General features: G+C 51.8%; 1 protein-coding gene across 3 annotated transcripts; it reads left to right on the forward strand.

The window, feature by feature from the left end:
* Positions 1-1,590: 1,590 nt before the first annotated feature.
* LOC136004330 (zinc finger protein 319-like) lies at positions 1,591-22,738 on the forward strand. 3 transcript variants are annotated; one of them, XM_065660753.1, is made up of 2 exons: positions 1,591-2,191; positions 18,830-22,738. In XM_065660753.1, exon 2 carries the CDS (start codon positions 19,202-19,204, stop codon positions 20,855-20,857), a length of 1,656 nt encoding a protein of 551 aa, XP_065516825.1. In that variant the 5' UTR covers positions 1,591-2,191; positions 18,830-19,201; the 3' UTR covers positions 20,858-22,738. The 3 variants fall into 3 exon arrangements, with proteins under 3 accessions (XP_065516825.1, XP_065516823.1, XP_065516824.1); XM_065660751.1 differs by lacking the exon at positions 1,591-2,191 and adding an exon at positions 16,732-17,395; XM_065660752.1 differs by lacking the exon at positions 1,591-2,191 and adding an exon at positions 16,732-17,385.
* The last annotated feature ends 1,288 nt before the right edge of the window (positions 22,739-24,026 follow it).

Genomic DNA, 24,026 nt, shown 5'->3' on the forward strand with positions numbered 1-24,026 from the left:
TAGCTCTGCCAGATCCGTAATTTTGGCTTTGGAAAAGGACAGGGAAAAACAGAAAGCTAAGCTGGAGAGATGTTCAGCCTGTGATATTGGGATAGTAATCAGGAAAATTTTATATCACAGGTACCTCCGAGAGGAGCACCCTCTGCCTCTGTCTTATCAGATATTGATAAGGAGGAGGAGATTGCTGTCACTGGCAACAAGCAGCACATTCACATTCAGAGTTAAGAAAGGGTTAAACCAGAAGTGCTGTTGCAGAGGCAGGCATCTGCAGCCGCTGCAGAGCAGGGTGAGCAACTGTGAGAGAAAAAAAAAAGGAAAACCAAGGGAAAGGAGGGGAGCTCCCGCAGCTCCTCTGTTGGAGCATGGGATGGGTGCTGGGGCAGGCAAACAAGTGGGAACAGACATGTTGACAGACGGGACTGAGGGGTTGTTGAATAAATGTGGACGGGAGTGAAGGAGGAAGTATGGAGAGTGTATAGGAATCAGAAACAGATAGAAAAGTAAAAGCTGTGTCGTGCTTTAGCCACGGCTGCGCTGGTTGCTTTGAAACTGGTGGAGGAGGAACGTCGGTAACAAGTGGGGAGTGGCCTCCTCTTCTGGGGAACCGGATCGGTGTGTGTGCTATGAGGAGTTTGGACGCGGGGAGTGAGACTGCCCTGGTGGGGGGAGTGCCATGGGATGGCTCCGGTGACTGAACTGGAACTAGGCTGACGGGGATCAGGGGAATCTTCCCTAGCAGATCCACTGGTTATAATGGAGCCAGGGGACAAAAAAAAAAAAAAAAAAAAAGGAAGTGGAATTTTTGGTTGGTACGGACGCAAGGTATTCAGTTTTAAACAAAGCTTTAATGCCTTTGGGGACGATTATATTATAGTAAAAGGGGTGACTGACCAAGGTGAAAAGGCTTATTTTTGTAAACTATTAAAATATCAGTCGGGAAAACAATGGGGCATCCATAAGTTTTTGTATATGCCTAACTCCCCAAAAGCTCTTTTGGGGAGAGATTTGTTAGAACACTTGGGAGCGACCATTACTTTCAAAGGAGGTGAGATCACTTTAAAAGTAAACGACCAACAGTTTATAGAGGTATTAAAGCTTAGGTTTGATCACTAATCATGTCGAGGGAGAAGTCAGATTGAAGATATACTGGATCAGGTATTCCCAGGGGTATGAGCTACAAACATACCTGGAAGGGCCAAAAATGCACACCCCCCCCGGCAACCCCCCCCCCCCCCCCCCCCCCGATACAGAATAAGCTCAAGGAGAGAAAACAGCCAGCCAGGATTAAACAATACCCCCTGACCCCCCCCGAAAAGGGAAGATAGGGAAGGAATTTGTCCAATGACTGAAAATTTCCTACAGCTAGGACTGCTAAAAGAGTGCCAATCTGATTTTAACACCCCTATTTCACCTGTTCGTAAACCTGATGGGTCATACCGGGTGGTACAGGACTTACAGGCTGTTAAAATAACTGAGGATCCTTACCCTGTAGTAGCAAATTCATACACTTTGCTAACATGCTTAACATCAGAGATAACTTGGTTTACCGTTCTAGATTTGAAGAATGCTTTCTTTTGCCTCCCTCTCCATGAAGCCAGCCAGAAAACCTTTGCATTTGAATGGGAAAGCCCTAAAAGTGGGTGCAAAACCCAGCTCATGTAGAGGGTGTTGCCTCAAGGATTTAAGAACAGTCCCACTCTGAAGAACAACTTTCAAAAGACTTAGAGTCCTGGGATGCTCCGACAGAAGAAGGGAAGCTATTGCAGTATGTAGATGACATCTTAATTGCCACCCAGATAGAAGAGACCTGTGTGGCTTGGACAGTAAGCCTTTTAAATTTCCTGGGACTCCAGGGATATAGGGCGTCTAAGAAAAAGGCCCAGGTAGTGAAACAGAAAGTGATTTACCTGGGCTATGAGGTTAGCGCTGGACAACGGACTTTAGGGCAAGATCGTAAGGAAGCAATATGTCAAACCCTGAAACCCCGGACAATAAAAGAACTGCGGACCTTCCTGGGCATGACGGGGTGTTGCAGGTTGTGGATTTACAACTATGGGCTGTTTGTAAAGCCCCTATATACACTCATTGTCAATGGAAATAGAGACCTCCAGTGGACAAAGGAGGCCACGCGGGCCTTTGACCAGCTGAAGAATGCTCTCATGTCAGCTCCAGCTCTAGGACTTCCAGACACGTGAGTAAACCATTATTTTTATTTTCTCATGAGAGACAAGGGATTGCCCTGGGAATACTAGCACAAGTCTTCGGTCGATACCGATGAGAAGTTGTTTATTTTTCTAAGCAGTTAGACGTAGCAGCCAAAGGATGGCCTGGGTGCCTCAGAGCTGTTACAGCAGTCGTGCTGAATATCCAAGAAGCACGCGAATTTACCTTGGACCAGAAAATGACAATGCTAGTGTCCCATACAGTGTCTGCAGTGTTGGAAGTGAACTGTCATGGTTTAAACCCAACCACAAACCTCATTCACTCACTCCCCCCTCTTCTTGCCCTCCACCTGCTCCTGGAGGGACGGAGAGGAGAATCGAAAAGAATGCAACTCCCACGGGTTGAGATAAGGACAGTTTACTAACTAAGGTATAACACAAATCACTACTGCTACCACCAATAATAATAATGATAAAGGAAATAACAAGGGAAGAGAATACAACACCTCAGCACCAGCCAACAGATAACTTGCCCCACTCCCCCCAGCCGAGCACCGACTGATACCTCGTCCAACCCTGCAGTCCCAGCCCTTCCAGGCTGTCCCTTGATACAGAACAAGGCATTTGTAATTTTGAAATCCATCCAGACATTACTCAAAGGACTGTACTTGTATATGTTGTACTTGTATATATTGTATATATGTGTGTGCTTAAGAACTGCTTGTGCTTTTGTGAGGATAGATAATGATAATGAAATTGTGACTGTTAAGAATCATTCTAATTTTTGTATTTGTAATTTTACTAAGATCACTGGGTGTGACTTTACATATTCAGCACCAGTTGTATCCCACCAACTGATAAAATCCAATTACACAGTGTACCACGAGCTATTATCTACCCCTATTGGAATGGACCTTACGTTGGTAAAACAATTAATAGAACATCCAGACCTGATAAATATAATAAGAGGGGTCCAGGAAAATGGAAAGAAAACTTTAATTACTGTCCATCATGACACGGAAGAAATAATCAGAGTTCTATTAAGGGTAGGACAAGATACAAGCCACCACTGGTGGGATGTACTTTTTGGATGGTCACCAACTGCAACTGGTATACTGAATACGTTGTCACCCCATTGTTGTCCTTCTAATATTAGTTAGTCTTAGTTTCATATTGTCTATTGGATTATTTGTTTGGAACTGGCGAATGTTACAACGCATAATGATTTTGACCTCTCTATCAAATGCACATGGTAAGGCGCTGAGAGGTACCTTCTGCAGGAGTTGGTCGAAAAGGGGGAACATTGTTAAATGATATAATACCTTGTTTTGCAGTACCAGCAGCAATTTCTTCCGAACGAAGCTCGCACTTTAGCGTAAAATAGTTACAAGAAATTAGCAAAAATTAGAAATTGATTGGCAACTACATGTTCCGTACAGGCCTCAGGCCAGTGGACAAGTAGAAAAGATGATCAAACAACAGATTAGTAAAATATGTCAAGAAACTAATTTATATTGGTACCAAGCCTTACCACTGGCTCTATTAAGAATTTGAACTAAACCTCGCTATCTCCGATAGTTTCTGGTCAATCTGGGAAAACAATTAGAAGAAATAAGAGAATATTGGGGACAAGAGCGAGAGGTGTGGATTCTCCGACTTACCCTTTTAGATCCAGAGACTGGGTTTATGTTAAGAATTTTTCAGGAGATCCTCTACAGGAGAAGTGGAGTGGAGCAGACCGTACCAGATAATATTGACCACCTTTACAGCAGTGAAGATAAAGGAAGAACCTGCTTGGATATATTATTCAAAAATAAAGAAAGCACCAGTACCAGAGAAGACATGGCGGATAGAACCTTCAGGACCCTCACATATGAAATTGCATCAGTCATAATTTGGACTTATATGATAACTGGCATACCAGCTTGGGACCAATACTTACACCTGAAATTAATGTAGAATGTTACTAAAGTTGTTAATTGTAGTGACTCTTGAGTGTGTGCACAGTTGCCTAAATCAGGAGAAGATCAGGGCCTTCCATTAATTGGCGTTCCAATTTCCAACGCTATCTCATGGACAAATTTGTGGGTGAATACTAGCAGTCTACAAAACTGAATTGCTCTAGACATGCTATTGGCTTCACAAGGAGGAGTTTGTTCCATAATCAATGAAAGTTGCTGTTCCTGAAACAGATCTGGAGGAAATTTGGAAACAAACGAAAATATTTCATAAAATGGCCAAGGATGATACCTCCTGGGGGTTTGAAGAAATATGGAAAAAGTTAACTTTATGGTTACCTGATCTCTCCTGGTTAAGGCAACTGGTTGCAGGAATATTAATATTAATTGTTTTAATATTGATTACTTGTGGTATAACACAATTTTCTTTCTGGTATTGTAAATGATCTATGATAAGTTATGAAGATTGGAAAAAGAAATGAAATTTAAGCATCAAGTATAAACAGGAAACTACTTCAAAAAGACTCTAGATGGTAATGGTAGTATATAAAATATTGCAAAAGAATTTGCAAAAGGACAGAAAAAGGGGGGATTTGAGACAAGGAGGCACAAAACAAAAGCACAATGTAATCAGTTCTAAGTAATGTTAAGTTTGATGGCTTTGTAAGGGAAAGTAACTGCTGTGCTTGAAGGTAGTTGACTGTCCTGGTTTAAACCCAACCACAAACTTCATTCACTCACTCCCCCCCCCCCCCCCCCCCCCTTCTTGCCCTCCACCTGCTCCTGGAGGGACAGAGAGGAGAATCGAAAAGAATGCAACTCCCACGGGTTGAGATAAGAACAGTTTAGTAACTAAGGTATAACACAAACCACTGCTGCTACCACCAATAATAATAATGATAAAGGAAATAACAAGAGGAAAGAATACAACACCTCAACACCAGCCGACCAATAACTCGCCCCACTCTCCCCAGCCAAGCACTGACCAATACCTCATCCAACCCTCCAGTCCTCTAGCCCTTCCGGGTAACTCTCTGTTACATCTTGGGCATGACGTGCTGTGGTATGGAATACCTCTTTGGCTAGTTTGGGTCAGGTGTCCTGTCTCTGCTTCCTCCCAGCTTCCCCTCCTCCCTGGCAGAGCATGAGGCTCAGAAAGTTCTTGGCCAGACCAAACATTTGAGCAGCAACTAAAAACATTGGCGTTATCAGCACTGTTCCCAGGCCAAAAAATCAAAACACAGCACTGCACTAGCTACTAAGAAGGAGAAAAATACCTGCTACTGCTGAACCCAGGACATTGACATTGTTTCAGGACCTTAGTACAAAAGGTGTAAGAAAAGCAGAATAGAAAAACAGGACCTGGGGATGCGGAGTAGCTGGGACTAGCACATGTCCAGGATGGGCACAGTTAAACTCACTGATAAGTAGAAGGACAGGATGATTGCTATGTCTGTAATGTTAATTAAGCTGGTTATGAAGATTGTTGAGAAAAACGACCCTTAAAGACCACCATCACATTTTTGTATGCATGCGGGAAACTTTCTGGAAAATGATGCAATATGCCCAGTGACCATATAAGGATGGCCTGTATAGCAGTACGGTGACACGTGTTAGGAGGAGCTATCCCCTGTGTCTCCCGGCGCCCCAATAAAGAATACCTGCTTATCAGCTTGAAACTCTGTTGGTGAGTTTGTTCCTGGAGTTTTCTCCGAATCTCTGGGTATCAGTTGGCAGGTAGTGAGCAATTGTTTTCTCTTCCCTTGTTCTTTCCCTTATCATTATTATTATTGGTGGTAGCAGTAGTGGTTTTGTGTTATACCTTAGTTACTGGACTCTTCTTAACTCGTGGGAGTTACATTCTTTCGATTCTCCTCCCCATCCCTCAGGGAGCAGGGAGGAGGAAGAAGGGGGGGAGTGAGTGAGCGGCTGCATTGCTCCTGGGCCCTATCCCACCCAGAGTCAGCAAGGAGCCCACTCCCTGCCCAGGGAAGGGGATGCCACAAGCCTGGTGCTGGGCACCCTGGGCTGGCTTTCCCTGTGAGCCCCAGCTCACCACCCCAGTGAGCACCAGTAGAGCCAGGGAAGCAGATATCCATCCCACCACATGCCTCTGCAGTTTGGTTTTCAATCCCGTTAAAGGCTGAGCATAATTTTTCCCTGGATAAAACCAATTCTCTATTTACCCCTGGTCTAATCTTTACCACACCAGTGATCAATCCCTGGATCTCTGCAGCTGCAGGGCTCAGGAGCCAAAGCACCCAGTGAACCTGCTCGAGGAGGGACCACACTCCATGCGCCCTGTGCGGGGAATAGCTGCGGCCACCCTGGGGTTAGGGCACCCAGCTGGGGGAGAACAAGGTACGCTGTGTTCCCGGAAACATTCCCACTGCTGTGGGAGCTGGTGAAAGGTGTCTCTGTCCCTTGCTGGGGGGAGCTGCTTCCACTGACTGCCCCAGTATTGGTAGCCTCAGGGTGGGTGCTGCTGCAGGGAAACCATTGGCCACTGCCCCACATCTCTCCATGGCACGCAGCTCCTAGGCAACCCCCCTGTTGACCCCAAATCTGCTTGGTCCCCAGAAAAGATGCACCACGGCTCACCACACACCCAACCCATTTAATGTACGTACGAGGTGGTCGTGCCCGCAGGACCCTGTGTTCCCAGCTGGGCCCAGGCTGAGCTGAGCCCAAAAGAGGGGTTGCAGGTGGTGTCACTCCCACTTGCACCCTCTTTAGGCACCACATCCCTGTATCTCTGTGGTTCAAGAGGAAATAGCCACAAGGCTCAGCATCCCCCTTCCCCTTGTGCTTCCTGGCTAGCACAGTGCTGGCAACTGAGACCTGCCACCTCGCAGCATGTGAGAGCAGCCCCAGCCTGCTCCCCACATGTGGTACAGCCACAGCATGATGGGGAGCAATGTGAAGGTCACAGCCCAGGGAGGCACAAGTAGAATGTGGATGCTCTCCAGCCCCACTATGACCATCTCCTGGTGCCAGCACAGTTTCTTGAGGGTACACGACACATCCCCCCTTTTCTGAGGCTGAAAGAGCACCAAGCAACAAGGGGGGAGTGGGGCTGAGGCCGTGGGGAAGGACAAGGGGAGGGGAGGTCAGATTCATCATTAGCAGCATGGTGGTGGGGAGGTCGGTGGAGGAGCAGGGTCAGACCCACTCCTGCAGGGAGAGTGCGCAGTACAAGAGGATCCACGAGGTGCCCTTCCTCTGCATGATGATGACGTACATGAGGCTGAGGATTGTCATGGTTTAAGCCCAGCCGGTAACTCAGAATGACGCAGCCGCTCACTCACTCCCCTCCTTCTTCCTCCCCCTGCTCCCAGAGGGATGGGGAGGAGAATTGAAAGAATGTAACTCCCATGGGTTGAGATAAGAGCAGTCCAGTAACTAAGGTATAACACAAAATCACTTCTGCTAATACCAATAATAATAATGATAAGGGAAAGAACAAGGGAAGAGAATACAATTGCTTACCACCCACTGACCGATACCCAGCCCAACCCGAGCAGAGATCTAGCCCTTCTGAGTAACTGCCCCCAGTTTCTATACTGGGCATGACGTGATGTGGTATGGAATACCTCTTTGGCTAGTTTGGGTCAGGTGTCCTGTCTCTGCTTCCTCCCGGCTTCCTGTGCCCCTCCTCACTGGCAGAGCATGGGACTGAAAAATCCTTGATCAGAGTAAGCATTACTTAGCAACAACTAAAAAACATTGGTGTGTTATCAGCACTGTTCTCAAGCTAAAGTCAAAACCACAGCACTGCATCAGCTAATAAGGAGAAAAATGACTGCTACTGCTGAACCCAGGACAGTATCCACCCCTTATTCCATACCATTCACGTCATGCTCAGATCCCCTATTTTAAAATATAGCATTGCTTTTGTATCATATATATATATACACACAAATACACACACCCCCCCCCCCACAGATATATTTCCTTAGTCCATGGACCAGTCCCTGTAAAGCTGCTGAATTCATCCGTTCCATGATGTCGGGCTCCATCTCTTGTAACAGTCTTTCAGAGCAGGAGAGACGGTGTGCAGTGTTAGACTGTTGCCTGCTGATGACACCTCCGAACATGTCTGGACACTGCTGAGCTACTCTGGTTTCGTCAAAGCTCACTTATTGTTGGGATGATGGTAGGAGGGAAGTCAGGGCCAGTCGCTGGTGACCTGAAGACATCTAGTTGATGGGCTATAAAAGTACTACATAGCAGGCAACAGCATACAGTTGAGTTCATTGGCTGTTTTCCCCCAAAATCCTTGGGGGTACCCCTTGAGGTACACATTGGGCTTTGCCATCTTCCCGCATTACCCACCAAGTATATCCAGGTCCCTGAGCAAAAGCAATCCCACGAGTGGGCTTGCCTTTACCTGAAGCAGGAATAACCCAGACTGTCTTCCCCAGCAAATTATTTATGTGCACCACAGGAACTTTGTCCCCCTCTACAGTATGTAAAAGTTCTGACTGGCTGGGCCAGCCCTGTTGGCAGATCCTCTGGTGTTGACCAACCAGGTGGCCTTTGGTAAGTGTGTATCCAAATGTTTGAAAGTCCCATCACCCATTGCTCTCAGTGTAGTTTTTAACAGCCCATTGTACCGTTCGATTTTCCCAGAGGCTGGTGCATGGTAGGGGATGTGATATACCCACTCAATGCCATGCTCTTTGGCCTGAGTGTCTATAAGGTTGTTCCAGAAATAAGTCCCACTGTCTCAGTTCTCTCTGGGGTGCCATGTCACCACAAAATCTGTTTCTCAAGGCCCAGGATAGTGTTCCGGGCAGTGGCGTGGGGCACAGCGTATGTTTCCAGCCATCCGGTGGTTGCTTCCACCATGGTAAGCACATGGCGCTTGCCTTGGCGGGTTGGTGGGAGTGTGATATAATCAATCTGCCAGGCCTCTCCATATTGGGCTGTATTGGTCAGGCCAGTCTGGGCTGCCAGGCTTGGGGGGTCAGTCTGGTTTACCTGGGGGTGGTGATTTAGGGGGTCTCTGGTCTGCCAGGTCTCCAGGGTGTCACAGCGGGCAAAGGCTTGGTGGGCTGAGGGTGTTCATCCATGGTACCTGGATTGGGTGGGTGAGTGTCCTGGGTTGAGCAGCAGCAGTCATTTTTCTCCTTCTTAGGAGCTAGTACAGTGCTGTGTTTTGATCTTTTAGCCTTGGAACAGTGGTGATAACGCCGATGTTTTCAGTTGCTGCTCAAATGTTTGGTCTGGCCAAGGACTTTCTGAGCCTCATGCTCTGCCAGGGAGGAGGGGAGGCCGGGAGGAAGCAGAGACAGGACACCTGACCCAAACTAGCCAAAGAGGTATTCCATACCACAGCACGTCATGCCCAGGAGGTAACTGGGAGGGAGGCAGAAGGGCTAGAGGGACTGCAGGGTTGGACGAGGTATCGGTCGGTGCTCGGCTGGGGGGAGTGGGGCGAGTTATCGGTCGGCTGGTGTTGAGGTGTTGTATTCTTTCCTCTTGTTATTTCCTTTAGCACTGTTATTGGTGGTAGCAGCAGTGATTTGTGTTATACCTTAGTTACTGGGCTGTTCTTATCTCAACCCGTGGGAATTGCATTCTTTTTGATTCTCCTCTCCGTCCCTCCAGGAGCAGGGGGAGGGCAAGAAGTGGGGAGAGTGAGTGGACGAGGTTTGTGGTTGGGTTTAAACCACGACAGTTCTTTTTGGCGCCCAACGTGGGGCACGAAGGGTTGAGATAATGACGGAGATGATCAGATTAATAGTCGTCACAGTGCTGATTTATTGGCTCTCAAAGTTGTTTCTCTTGCTCTCAGAGCTTCAGAATGTAGTACATTACTTAGAGCCGGTATTCCCTGTGTTAGTGTTTATCAAGTGTGGGGCTTGGGCTAAGGTTTTTGTTTCACTGTACTTTATGGCAATGGCTTGTAATACGGTTGGGCTCCGGCAGCAGGGAGAGATGGATGTGGCCGTGGACTTGTACCCGGCCGTCCCGCTGCTCTTCACCGTCCTGGCCCTTGTCCTCACCTCCGTCTTCGTGAGGCTGCGGGGAGCCGAGGGGGAGCGGCCCCGGGAGCCGGCGGCGGCCGAACCGGCCCGGGAGAGCGGCCCCGGGGACCAGGCGGCGGCGGGAGCGGGACCGGAGGCCGGGAAGGAGGCGGCTGCTGAGCAGCGGGAGGAGGCGGCCGAGGAGCCGAGCCCCGCGGAGGAGCCGAGCCCCGCGGAGGAGCCGAGCCCCGCGGCCGAGCCCAGCCCCGCGGCGGCCGAGAGCGTCCCCCGGCAGCCGCCCGCCGAGCCGCAGGAGGATGCAGCAGCGCACGCAGCATTTCCCAGCAAGGCAGAGGAGGAAGAGCTGCACCCGGGAAGAGAGAAGCTGGTGGTGGGAGAGCCGGCAAGCACAGCAGCGACACCAGCCCCAGGGACAAGTACAGCAGCGTCATTGGAGAGTTCTGAAGGGTTTGAATGGCCTGTGGGTACCCTTGGGACCTGCCTGCTGATTGCGATGGGGATCAGCATGATGGCACACACACAGAGTGTGTTCTACCCACCGCCATTTTGTCTGATCTCAGAAGTTAAGCAGAGTCAGGTTTGGGTCTTGTCTGGGGTTAGACAACAATATGGGAGGACCAGGAGATCTTCCCCAAGGCTGGACAGTCATGAGTGGCAGTGTGTGTGGGACAGTATGAGCGAGTATCTGGTCCACTGGGCCCCTCCAGTGCTTTGGAAGCATTGGAGATGGAAGGCAGCTGTATGGAGTCCCCAGCAACAAGCTGCAGAAACTGCTGAAGGGGACAGTGAATTGTTTTGAGCCTGGTGGGCCATGACACTTCAGGCCATCAGGGCAGAGATGCAACATAGAGATGGACTCATGATCGAGGGGTGGACTTAGCAATGGACACTATTGCCCAGGTTATTCACGAGTGTGAACACTGCACACAGCCTCTCCTGCCCTGAGAGACTGTTACAAGAGATGGAGCCCGACATCATGGACCAGATGGACTCATCAGCTTTATAGGTCCATGCACTAAGAAATGATCTTTTTCTCTGTGTGTATGTAGATGTATATATATATATGTAAGAGTGATGGCATATTGAAGATGTGGGATCTGAGCATGACGTGAATGGTATGGAATAAGGGGTGGATAATGTCCTGGGTTGAGCAGCAGCAGTCAGTTTTCTCCTTCTTAGGAGCTAGTACAGTGCTGTGTTTTGATCTTTTGGCCTGGGAACAGTGGTGATAATGCCGATGTTTTCAGTTGCTGCTCGAATGTTTGGTCTGGCCAAGGACTTTCTGAGCCTCATGCTCTGCCAGGGAGGAGGGGAGGCTGGGAGGAAGCAGAGACAGGACACCTGACCCAAACTAGCCAAAGAGGTATTCCATACCACAGCACGTCATGCCCAGGAGGTAACTGGGAGGGAGGCAGAAGGGCTAGAGGGACTGCAGGGTTGGACGAGGTATCGGTCGGTGCTCGGCTGGGGGGAGTGGGGCGAGTTATCGGTCGGCTGGTGTTGAGGTGTTGTATTCTTTCCTCTTGTTATTTCCTTTAGCACTGTTATTATTGGTGGTAGCAGCAGTGATTTGTGTTATACCTTAGTTACTGGGCTGTTCTTATCTCAACCCGTGGGAGTTGCATTCTTTTTGATTCTCCTCTCCGTCCCTCCAGGAGCAGGAGGAGGGCAAGAAGTGGGGAGAGTGAGTGGACGAGGTTTGTGGTTGGGTTTAAACCACGACAGTGAGAGAAGGGTTGGGGTGATGCAGACCATCAGCATCCTGCCTCAGTTTCTCCAGACACATGCCCAGCATCCCACCCTTGAGCCAACCCCCACCCAGCTCCTCACCATAGAGCTGCTGGATGCCCTTGAGGTCATCCTCGGGCAGCTGGAAGTTCTCCATATCCATACACTGGTAGAAGGGGACCATGATAAGTGGTAAGAGAAAGGATTTGACTTCTCAGGTTTGAGCATTCTTGAAAGGCTCATTATGTAAAATGCCTTCCCTGTTTCCTGGTTTGGATATTAGCTTGGATATTGGGAACCGTTTCTTCACAGAGAGGGTGCTTAGGCATTGGAATAGGTTGCCCAGGGCAGTGGTGGAGTCACCGTCCCTGGAAGTGTTCAAAAACTGTAGATGTAGATGAAGCTACGTAAAAACATGTAGATGAGGCCCTCAGTGACATGGTTTAGTGGTGGGCTTGGCAGTGCTGGGATAATGGTTGGACTTGGTGATCTTAAAGGTCTTTTCCAACCTGGCTGATTCTATGATCGCGCTGGGGTTGCTGGAGTGCTCCAAGCCCAGCAAGTGCCCCAGCTCACACACAGCCACTTAGAAAAGGTGGTTCCCTGCAGCGAAAGGCACCATCAGCAAGGTGGGGTGGAGGACACAACGTCCTTGGCCACAACACTGCGAAGAGGGTGCTCCTGTGGAAGGTGTTCTGCTGCTCCTGCGCACACCAGAGCATTCCCCTGCCCTCAAACCCAGGGACCACCAGGCTCCTCTGGTTGCCTTCACCACCTCCTTGGCCCTCAGCTCACCAGACATGTTCTCCAGCATCCAGGGCTCATCCAAGTCAAAATGCGTGTCCCCCCCATGCCATGGCCAGGAAAGTAGGTGTGAGCCAAATCCCGCCCCCCCCCCCCGCTGCCATCAAAGGGGCAGCTGTTTCCATGGAAGCCAGAGGTGAAGAGCACCATGATGTTGGCCTCCTTCTTCTGCTTTTGCTGGAAGGGCACCTCCCGGAAAACCAGCAGTGTGGCATCCTCCCACACCCGGAATGCTCGGCGGATGGCCTCGTATGAGTGGTACCTACCCAGCTTCTCCCTGTAGTTTTGGATGCTGGGGGTACAGAGCTTACTGTGGGATGGCCTGGGACAGTGCTCACTCCCCAAGGGGGTCCATAACATTCCATGGGCTGGGGGAGCGGGGAGCCCAGGCTGGAGACATTAGGTACCTGAAGGTGAGATGACTGGCTCCAGCGATGCCCCATCAATGTGTACCGCTTCTGTCGCATGTTGGACTTCATGTGTGCCCCAAACTGGTTTGGGACTCCACAGTGGGGACGTTTTATCCACCTGCCAGGAGGGCATTAAGCCAGGGTGAGCCCACGGCAGCCACGGATGGCAAGGGGGGGGTCCTGGCTGCAGTGGGGCAGCCCCCAAAAGGGGAGATGCAGTTCCCATGGGAGATAGCACCCACATTTCCAGAGGCAGGCAGAGCTCTGGGAAAGAGTCAAAGAGCCCAGAAGTGGAGCTGCCTGCTGACAGAGCAGGAGGACATGAAGAAACTCACGCCTTGGTCTCCGCATCCAGGACACTGGTGACAGCAATGCTGTAGAACTTCTGCATCTTGGTGAGGGCTGTGGAGGTCTGAGCCAATGTCCTGGGTTCAGCAGTAGCAGTCATTTTTCTCCTTCTTAGTAGCTGGTGCAGTGCTGTGTTTTTGACTTTCAGCCTGGGAGCAATGCTGAAAACACCGATGTTTTTAGTTGCTGCTTAGTAATGTTTAGTCTGACCAAGGACTTTCTGAGTCTCATGCTCTGCCAGGGAGGAGAGGGAAGACGGAAGGAAGCAGAGACAGGACACGTGACCCAAACTGACCAAAGAGGTATTCCATACCACAGCACATCATGCTCAGTATAGAAACTGAGGGCAGCTCCTCGAAAAGCCCAGATGGCTGCTTGGGTCAGGCTGGGTATCAGTCGGCGGGTGGTGAGCAGTTGTATTCTTTCCCCTTGTTATTTCCCTTATCATTATTATTATTGGTGGTAGCAGTAGTGGTTTGTGTTATACCTTAGTTACTGGACTGCTCTTATCTCAACCTGTGGGAGTTACATTCTTTCGATTCTCCTCCCCATCCCTCTGGGAGCGGAGGGAGGAAGGTGGGGGAGCAAGCAAGCGGCTGCGTAGTTCTGGGTTGCCAGATGGGCTTAAACCATGACAACCAAGCACATGGTGGACAGGTACTTGTATAGCCACAGTCATGCCTGCACCAGGGAGTGTGAGTGTGACAGGCGGGACCTGGGGACACACAATTCCAGACCCTGGAAGGACAGGACCTGACTCATTCCCCCCCAGCACTATCCTCCAGTCATGGGACATTCATGCCCAGGCAGGCAGCACAGGCAAGCCAGAGCACACAGGCAGCAGTTGGGAAGCAGGGAAGAGCTCCAACCCTATCCTGTAACATTGTGGGGGGCATCCTCTGGTCTCAGGGGTCAGCCTTAGGCAGAAGGTAGCTGGCAGGGGCCAGATCCCCCCCCCCCCCCCCCCAAGCGAACCCAGGACCCCCCTTTGCTATATAGTGAAGAAGCAGCCCACCAAAACAAGTCCTGGGCTGATGGCATGCACCATCTTAAACCAAAGCTCTTCTTTTAGACCCAGCCTGGAGCATTGAGACACAAGGGGTTCCCAACCTCTCCCCTCCAAATTTCATCTTCTGCTGTTTGGCAAAAGGATCAGATACTGAAATTTCTCTACAAAGGCGGCAGCAGTGGGAGAGGGACACAGAATATGACCCAGGAACTTGTCCAAGCTGGCTTACAGTAGGGATATGCTCAGCCAAGAGAGTCCAGCTCCATGTCCTTGCCTCAAGCAAAGCATGCTCAGAGCCTCCTGGCAATGTGGCAGTGCCACTTCCAACAGTGCAAGACACTCTCCTTTTAGGAACAGCTTCCCACGCTACTTTCTTCCTCCTTCCCACAAGGCATCTATGACTTTTACAGAGATTTGGTTTTCTTCCTTTACAAAAAACTGCAAAACTAGCAACCGTGGGATGGCTGGAACCACCAGTGCTGACTGCAGCACATACAGCAGTGCAGGTGAAACACATTTCTTAGCCAGGAACTTAGACTTGGAAGTAGCCTGACTGGAGGCCGCAAACAGCCTAGAGATGCTGAGCAGGCAAGAGGAGCACAGGAAGTGAGAACCTGCAGGGCTCTGAGCTGTGCTGCAGAGCAGTCCTTGGTTGAACATCAGGCTCTTCAAGGCTCCGACATACACAGCCCCACTGGCCCCTACCTCAAGGGGAAGTAGAAGTACTTGTTCCCTGACTTGCAGTGGATTTGCTCCCACTGGACACACAGCAGGGGTGCTGAGTCCTCAAACTTCTCCACAATGTCCTGGAAAACAGATGCAGGAGTCAGTACTAGGAGGGTGCATCTGCCAGAGGACAGAGGCAACAGCTCCTTCCCTGAACCGAGTCAGAGATGAGGCCATCTGTGGCTGGAAGCCTCCGACTTCCCTCTGGAAGGTGATTTAACTCATACTGCCCCCAAGAGCTTCTCTTCCAACCCAGTGAAGTTTGTCTTGCTCAGTGAATTCCTCTGCCCTTGGCTGGACACCAGCTCTACTCTTCCCCTGCTCCCCATGCTGCACAGGGCTGTACCTGGAGCTCCACTACCTTTCCAGCCTGTCCGACAGGTCCTCCACACACCAGGCCAAGCTGATGTGGAATGACAGGTCCTGAAAGCAAAACGGACTGGATCGTAAGGGGTGAAGGAGGATCTGCTCAACGCACGGAACCATGGTGGGAGATCTGGTGTGATGCTGCCCTGCCTGGCATCACACAGGCAGGAGGATCCCGAAGCCGGGAGTCCCCTCTGCCAGATCAACAGTTGCAGAGCTGATATGGGCAGTGCCAGAGGTGAGATGAGTCCTGGACTCTCCCAGCCCAGCCTTTCTGGACACCAGTGGACAAGGCTGCCTGGTTCCCAGCCTCCCCACAGTCAGCAACTGCACAGAGAACCTTCCATGGCCAGTCCTGCAGTGGGTAGGTGGGTCACTTCAAAATAATACACAAGAGCCCCCTGCTCAGCTCTGGAAATAGAGAAATCAGGCTCTGGCCCTTCAAATTCCACAACCTGTCCCCAAAGCTAGTACCAAGCAAAAAGGCTGGACTGATGCCCCAGAAAAGTGCTCAAGAGACCCAAGCTTTACCCTCAGTCCCACGGTGCTCACCCCAAGCCCATTCTATCCTAGGATAATCCTGCTTCCATGCATAGCGGGGTGTCTGCTCTGGCCCTTTGCCCCAGAGACATGATTCTCAAGAGGCCACCAGACACTTAACATCCTTACTCGCCTGCACAGGGCATGATACAGAAGTCACAGATTTGTACTATTCCCATTCTCAACAAGATCATGTTCAGCGTGTGAAGTATGAGCAGCCCAGAAGAGACCACTTCAGAGCCTAACCTTCCTGTGCCTCTTGATTTGAGGTGAATATTTCAAGGACCTCTCACAGGGAACAAGCTGGCACATCCAGACTGGCAGGGAAGTACTGGAAGATGCCTCACCTTGTAGAATGTGGGAAGGTCAAATTCCCTACCTGTAGGTGGGTGTGGGGGCAGGCTGCCCCGCTGCTAACTCACCTGGTCTTGTTCTGGTTGGTGTAAACCTTCGCTTGGCTCCCGCCGTCCAAGGCCCGTACCGTCGCACTCACCTGGCCTGTGGAGGCCCCTGCGCGCCGCCGCCCCGGTGCTCTTCTTTCTCTTCCTCCTCCTCCGAGCTGCTGTATCCCACCAGCACTACCCTCATGGCCCCGCCGGGCCCTTCTAAGTCGTTGCTGCCAGGGCCCCTCCCGGTGCCAGCGGGGGTGCTGTTGTCGGCGCAGCCCAGCAGGGGGCAGCCTCCGTGGCTCGTCCCACCTCCTCCGTCGCCGTAGTTGGTCCGGCCGGCTTCGATCACTCTTTCTCTCCCTTCCTCTGCAGCCGCCGCCCGCTTCCGGTACCGGTGCATCTTTCTCTTCTCTCTGTCCTGGCTCCCGCCGCCACGAGGCTCGGGTGGAGAGCGGGCTGATAGGGGCCTTTCACCCGCCGCAGGTTGGGGGCCTGACTGCTGCCGTCGCTGCCTTTTGTGTGGGCCTCGCCAGGGCAGGCAGGGACACCTCCACCCAGCCCAGCGCGGGATTTCTCACAGCTCGGCGGCAGGGCAGGCCGCAGGGCATCGTCAGCGCGCCGGCCTGCGGGGCTACGGGAGCCGTCCTATGGGGAGAGGCGAGCGGCGGGACGGGCCTGGCCGCGGACTGTGGCGGCGGCCGCTGGCCTTCGAGCTCCCCGGCGACTCCCGGGCTCGCCGCGCCGTTCCCTGAGGCGGCCTCAGCCTTGGCCTGGCGGTGGGAGAGGGCTGCACCATGCCGGAGCAGGCCGTGCTGTGGGCTGCTGTTCCAGTTTGAAAGTACCTCTGAGTTCTTGTCTCCTTTCCTGGAATGGTTGTCGTTTCCCACTTCCCACGGAGGAATGAGTTAGGCTCGGAGCTGGCGCCTGCTCGGGTACCCGTGCAGATCCCTCGGTAAGCCAAGGTTGGTATTCCGCGTTCTCCTCCTCCTCCATGGGTTTGGGGTGCTGTGCTGACATGCTCCTGTCATGGTTAACGCTGCCTGAGGGGGAAGGTGGTAGCCGGGCTGAACTTATGTATCCATCCCATCGAGCTTGGTGCTAGGGACTGTTGCTGCCAGCCCTCCCTCTGTGTCCACAGGGAAGGTGATCTGTGTAGGAGAAAGAGACCTTGCCTTCTGGCAGGGCTGTGATGGTGCCTTTGGCATTTTGTTGCCCAAAACTTGCTGGTGGTCAAAATAATTCAGTGTCCCCACAGGCAGAAGCTGCCCAAATTGTGGGGAACGATCTGGCCTCAGCTGACAGCTGGGGGAGGTGGGAAGCGGGTTTCTCTAGTGCTTGTTATCACTTGGTTTTGAACACAACAAACACCTTGAAAGACCAAGGTTTTACTTCCCCTGGGTGGGGGTAGGTGGGTTGACCCATTCCTGTCTGTGCTCTGATGCACATGGGCTCATGGCCCAGGCTGTTTCTCACCAAGGTCTGGACCCTTTCTCTATCTTGAGGTGTGTTGGCTCTGCTGCTCACTGGTGGGTTTTACTCTTCTAAAGTTTATACCAGGTTTTCCTGGACATCTCTAGAAAGACTAGAACTTTTTAGGGAGCTATGATATTCTGCAGTAAGGCTAGGCAGCAGCTCTGGTGTAGGTTGTTCAGTTCCAGTGTACTTCTGTTCCATGGTTTGGTAGGAGGTTTAGCCAAGTTATTGCTTTAACACTTATCTTCACAGCAGGTTCTGTACATAATACCTGTGGGTTCTGTGTTTTGTTTGTGGATAGGATAATATCCTATCCACAAGGTGAAGGCAAGCCTTCACTCTGGTTCTTCCTAGTCTATAAGTGTTGCCAAGAGAGAGAGGAAATCTCATACATACATCCCTTGTGTATGTGCCTAATACCCAAGCTGCAGGAGGAGCACAACTGCTTCACAGGGGTGTTTCAGCTGAGGTGGGATCAGTTTGGGATCTGCCTCGATGTCTGTAAAATCTAATCCAGTAGCTTCTTGATTGCACAGTATTTGGTGTACCTCAGCTTGTGCAGAGACTGGTGTTCTCAGCCCATACCCCCAGCAGGGCTGGGCAATGCATCAATTGACAGCAGCTGGGTAGTGGCTTTGCTGTCTGGGACCTGGGCAGTTGTGCTTCCTCTTGTGAGAGCACATGGCTCAAACACATGCCTGACTGTGTGTGGGCAGAGCCTGACCCTCCCCAGGTCCAGTCATCCTTCCTCCAGCAGCAAGGGGAGGGTGGGGCTCTGGTTCTGGTCAGCAACTCCAAACTTGCCTCCTGGCAGCTTTGCAGGGATGCAGGAGAGTTTTCCAAGTGAGCTGTGGGGGGAGGTTGACTGGAGAGTTACCCATCTTTCCTCCGAGACCTGACACGAGCTGTCTTCTTCCTTGCAGAGAGAGCTGTTCCCTGGGCTGCTTCCCTCACCCTTCCCAAATGTGAGTACATCACAGCCAGCATGGAGAAGGACCTCCTCTTGTCTTCAAGGCACTTGCTTCTGCCTCCTGTTCTTTTGATGAAAAAAGAAAAAGCCAAACCAAATTAGTCCACAAAGAACTTATGCTGATCCAAGGAGGAGGCTCTGAAGTCTTGGTCGCTTCTTTGCTTCTCAGGATCCTGGCTGTGGTCTGGATTTTCTGTCCTTGACTTCAGCAGATCAGCTACAGGGAATCTGGATCTTGGATACTTTCAATTTTTGTTTTTACTTGAACCCTTTCCACCAAGAAACTGAAGCTGTTGCTGCTAAAATCCCGTGTTTTTCCCCAAGCATGTCAGAAAGCTGGCAGCAGCAACAGCAGCAACCACCACAGCCACCGCAGCAGCACCACACTGGGGCAGCTGCCCTCCCAGATCACTCCATCCCACCCAGCACTGCTGACAACCCCTTGGGCTGTGCTGTCTATGGCATCCTGCTCCAGCCAGACCCTGGTCTGCAGCACCAACAGCACACCTCCCTCCAGGCTGGCGAGCTATCCCACAAATGTGGAGTGTGTGGCCATGACCTTGCTCACCTCTCCAACCCCCATGAGCACCAGTGCTTGCCAGGCCATGACCGTTCTTTCCAGTGTACCCAGTGCCTGAAGATCTTCCACCAGGCCACTGACCTTCTTGAACACCAGTGCATCCAGGTGGAGCAGAAGCCCTTTGTGTGCGGTGTCTGCAAGATGGGCTTCTCCCTCCTGACCTCACTGGCGCAGCACCACAACATCCACAACAGCAATACTGTGAAGTGCTCTATCTGTGAGAAGACCTACAAGCCCCCTGAGGCAGAGCATTCACAGCCTCTCGATGTCTCAGAGAAACCCTACAGCTGCTCCATCTGTCAGAAAACCTTCAAGCACCTCTCAGAGCTGTCTCGACATGAGCGCATCCACACGGGCGAGAAGCCCTACAAGTGCACGCTGTGCGACAAGAGCTTCAGCCAGTCGTCCCACCTGGTGCACCACAAGCGAACGCACAGCTCAGAGCGGCCCTACAAGTGCACGGTGTGCGAAAAGACCTTCAAGCACCGCTCCCATCTGGTGCGCCACATGTATGCGCACTCTGGGGAGCACCTTTTCAAGTGCAACATCTGCGAGCTGCACTTCAAGGAGTCATCGGAGCTGTTGCAGCACCCCTGCACACCCAGCGGGGAGCGGCCCTTCCGCTGCGGTGAGTGCCAGAAGGCTTTCAAGCGTCCATCTGACCTGCGGCAGCATGAGCGCACGCACAGCGAGGAGCGGCCCTTCAAGTGTGACCTGTGCCAGATGAGCTTCAAGCAGCAATACACACTGATGCGCCACCGCCGCACACACAAGGCTGAGGAGCCCTTCAAGTGCAACCTGTGTGAGAAGGGCTTTGTGCAGCCCTCGCACTTGGTGTACCACCAGCACATGCACGGCATAGAAAACCTCTTCAAGTGCAACATGTGCCAGAAGGGCTTCAGCCAGTCCTCGGAGCTGCTGCAGCACAAGTGCATGCAGAAGGCAGAGTGTCCTTTCAAGTGCGGCATATGCAACAAGTCCTACAAGCGGGCCTCGGCGCTGCAGAAACACCAGCAGGCCCACTGCTCCGAGAAGCCCCTCAAGTGCGCACTCTGTGAGAGACGTTTCTTCTCCTCGTCCGAGTTTGTGCAGCACCGCTGTGATCCGGCCCGTGAGAAGCCCCTCCAGTGCCCTGACTGTGACAAGCGGTTCAGGTACGCCTCGGACCTACAGCGCCACCGGCGCGTGCACACCGGTGAGAAGCCCTACAAGTGCCCCTCCTGTGAGAAGGCCTTCAAGCAGCGTGAGCACCTCAACAAGCACCACAGCGTGCATGCTCGGGAGCAGCAGTACAAGTGCATGTGGTGTGGGGAGCGGTTCCTGGACTTGGGCCTGCTGCAGGAGCACAGCATCCAGCACACGGCTGAGGGTGCCTACCAGGTGGCTGCCTGCTTGTCATGAGCCTTCTGCCCCTTGGCAGCTTGCAGCTTGCACGTGATGCTCCGGAGCCTCAGCCTCCCCTTCCCTCTCCTCAGTTGTAGACAGAGTTTGGGGGATATGGAGGGCATGCAGGCAGGTAAACTTTCCTCTGTCTTCTGTGGTTGCTATACCACTTGTATTGCAGGGGCAATGGATGATGTGAAAAGCTCAAAGGGGTGGAGAGGAAAGGAGGGGGAGGTGGGGAGAGGAAGCGATGCCTTCAGTTGCTTCGTGTCCCCTGGACTGTAGTTCATGCTGTACCTACAGTTCCAGTGCTGGGAGCTCAGCTGTGGGCACCAGCCCTTCGCATGTGGCCTTTATTCCCTGCCCTGCCTGATGGGGTTGGTGCAGAGGGCTGGGTGACTCCTCCTGAGAGGGCTCAGGAGCAAGGCAGAGAGACAGCCCTCCCTTCTCCTGGGCTGCATTTCTCAGCAAGGAAGTAGCAGGATTCTGCTGCTGGGATCTCCCACCTTTTTTGGTCCAAGCTCAGTTGCAAGGACCACTTCAGTTTGTTAGTGTTTTCACTGCACCGAACTCACCTGCTCTCCTTCTTTCTAGAGTGTAGAAAGGGAAAAACCATGGGGGCTGCACAGCTCCAAAAAGCACTTTGGCATTGCTGCTTTTGCAGTTGCTGGCTGTCACACCCTGGTCCTGAGTGATCCTGCCCGTCCCTGCCAGCAGCATGGGGAGTAGTAGCAAGCGTTGTGCCGCTACCAGAGAATGTGGCAAGGAGGGTCTCCATACACTGCTCCTGACTGAGAGCCTGCTTCCTGAGGGACCCAGCTCTCTTGCCAAGACACCTCCCCAGCCCCTGGGCCCCTTTGTACCGCTTGGGCCATTAGCAACCCTCCAGAGGCATCAGGCAAATGGCCCTCCCAGCAGTTTGAACACTAAAGGGTGAGAACACTACTAATAACCTACAACTGAGAGGTGTTACCCTTGCCAACAGGAACCCACACTGCCACGTGCTAGGGGCTTGGTGGCTGATTTGCAGGGGAGAACCAGAGCGAGCCAGGAGCATCCATTCTGGCCTACAGGCTGGATCCACAGGGAGGGGAAGGTCAGCAGTGGGTAAAGGAAGAGTGCATTTTTTCCCCCTCTTGCGGGAGTCCTGTTTTACCCCTTTACTCTTTCTTTACCTCTTCTGTATTTTTCAGGTTTTGCACAGTTCTTGTAAACATCACTCTACAAATAAATTTCCCCTAGCAAGGTCAATGTAGCCTCATGTGTTTTCCTCTGTAGGAATTTGCTGGCTTCTCATGACTGAGAGACCTGTTACATGCCAGTTAGATGCCTTGGAGGTTGAAGGTGTGCTCACTGGGTTGCCCATCAGCCTTTTCCTCTCTGTCTTTGGAGATATTAAGATGTTAAACATCCATCTGTGGAGTTACTCAGGCCCTTGCTGGATGCGGTCCTGGACAATCTGCTGTAGCTGACCTTGTGCAAGCAGGTTGGACGATGATTCCCAGGGGTCCCTGCCTGCCTCAGCTCTTCTGTGCTGTTGGCTGGCCCTTGTGTGAGGTAAGAGTGATGTGATAAGCTGTAATTAGTGAGCAGCAGCCAGTAAATTGCCCATGTGCTGCACAGGTGGTAAGGACAAGGTTAATAAACGTTGTACACAGCAAGTATAGGCAGATGAACCTTGCAGAGGGCTGGGCAGTGTCTGCTTTGCTGGTCAGGGATGCTCATCTAAAAGGTGGAGTAGGGCTTTTGTTTTGAGGATGGTGAAGGGGGACAGGGACAGTTCAGTGACAGGTCTGACCCTGGGGCTCAGTCCTCTTCATCTGCAGCTTTAAGTAGGTTAAAGCAGACCTAGCTCTCTGCTGCCCAAGGAAGAGGGACCGATGGTTATCTTCATGCTGCCTCAAAGATGTCAAACTTCCTACTGAGTTTTGTTTGGTTTTATTTCCTTTTTTATTTTGTTTTGCCTTTTTTTTAAGCAGTTTGTTAATTAAAAATACTGTATAGTTTAACTTGATGTCATACTGGATCTTTTAAACAAACAAAAGTGATAACTTGGATTTTTAAAGAGCTCTTTGGTTTTAAGTAGCTGGTTTTTGCTGTTTAATATGTAGCAAGTTCAGTGTATGCTTTACTGCCAGCTGGGGAGTATGGCACCCATCTGAACCCTCGCTCTGCTCCTGACTGAGCTCCACATAGCTGCCACTGGTCCCACAGAGCCAGGGGTTCAGCAGCAGCCAGGATCAGTGCCCAGAGCTGAGAGCTTGCAGGGAAGCTCATCTTTAGTAGGAGCAGGATGTGAAATGGAGGCCGCTGGAGCCTCCGGAGGCTTTTGTGGCTCTATTTCTTTCTGGGGCAGCTGCTGGCTAGAGGAGGGGGTTGGAGGAATTGTTGGCATGGCCCCTGGGTGGCTGTGCCCTGCTCTCTTCCTTCTCCAGAGGCTTGAGTGGCTGGACAGCCTTGGGTGCTTGGGGTAGTGTGCTCCAGGCACAGCTCTGCACCGTGCGCTGGCCGTGAAGCTGCTGGATCCCATCCCCTTGGTACCTTTTGGGCACAGGGACTGGTGGGGAGCTTTTGTTTCCCTCAAGCTGCGCAGCTGGGAAAGCCCTTTTTGTCCCAGCAAAGAGCTCCAGCTCTGCTTAGGATCTGGCAGCAGCCAAGCGGCACCCTGGGCAGATAGAGCATCATCTGGTCTGCGTGGTGAGGGCCCCATGCCTGGGAGAGAGGGGATGCTATGGGGAACTTGGTGGGGACAAGTTTAGGTCATCAACTGGTGCCTCCAGGTTCAAAAACATCTTGGTGCAATATTAGAGTATCATTAAGTAGGACTGGCTGTGGTGACTTGGTCACTTCTTGTTTGCTGCAATGCAGCTGCCCAAATCCAGAAGCCCATGTTGGCTTCTGCTGCCAGACCTTAGTGCTAGTGGGTGGAGGACCCATTTGGACCAGGCTGCTGAGTGGCCACCAAGAGCCTCAGGGGTGTTTTTATAGGTGGGTTTTCTAGTTGGAAGCAGCTGTCTTGTTTAGGGGTAGGCTGCTGGAGCAGGTTGAGCTCTGCTGCTGTACCTTTAGGTCCTGTTTTGACTTGTGAGGTGATGGAAATGGCAGGAGGCATGTGAGTGGCAGGAGTGTGGTGCTGGGTGGGGAGGCAGGGGCTGGCCAGGGACCTACCACCAAGGGCTCTGCTAAC

This window comes from Lathamus discolor, chromosome W (genome assembly GCF_037157495.1).
Source record: "Lathamus discolor isolate bLatDis1 chromosome W, bLatDis1.hap1, whole genome shotgun sequence".
Lineage (NCBI taxonomy): Eukaryota > Metazoa > Chordata > Aves > Psittaciformes > Psittacidae > Lathamus > Lathamus discolor.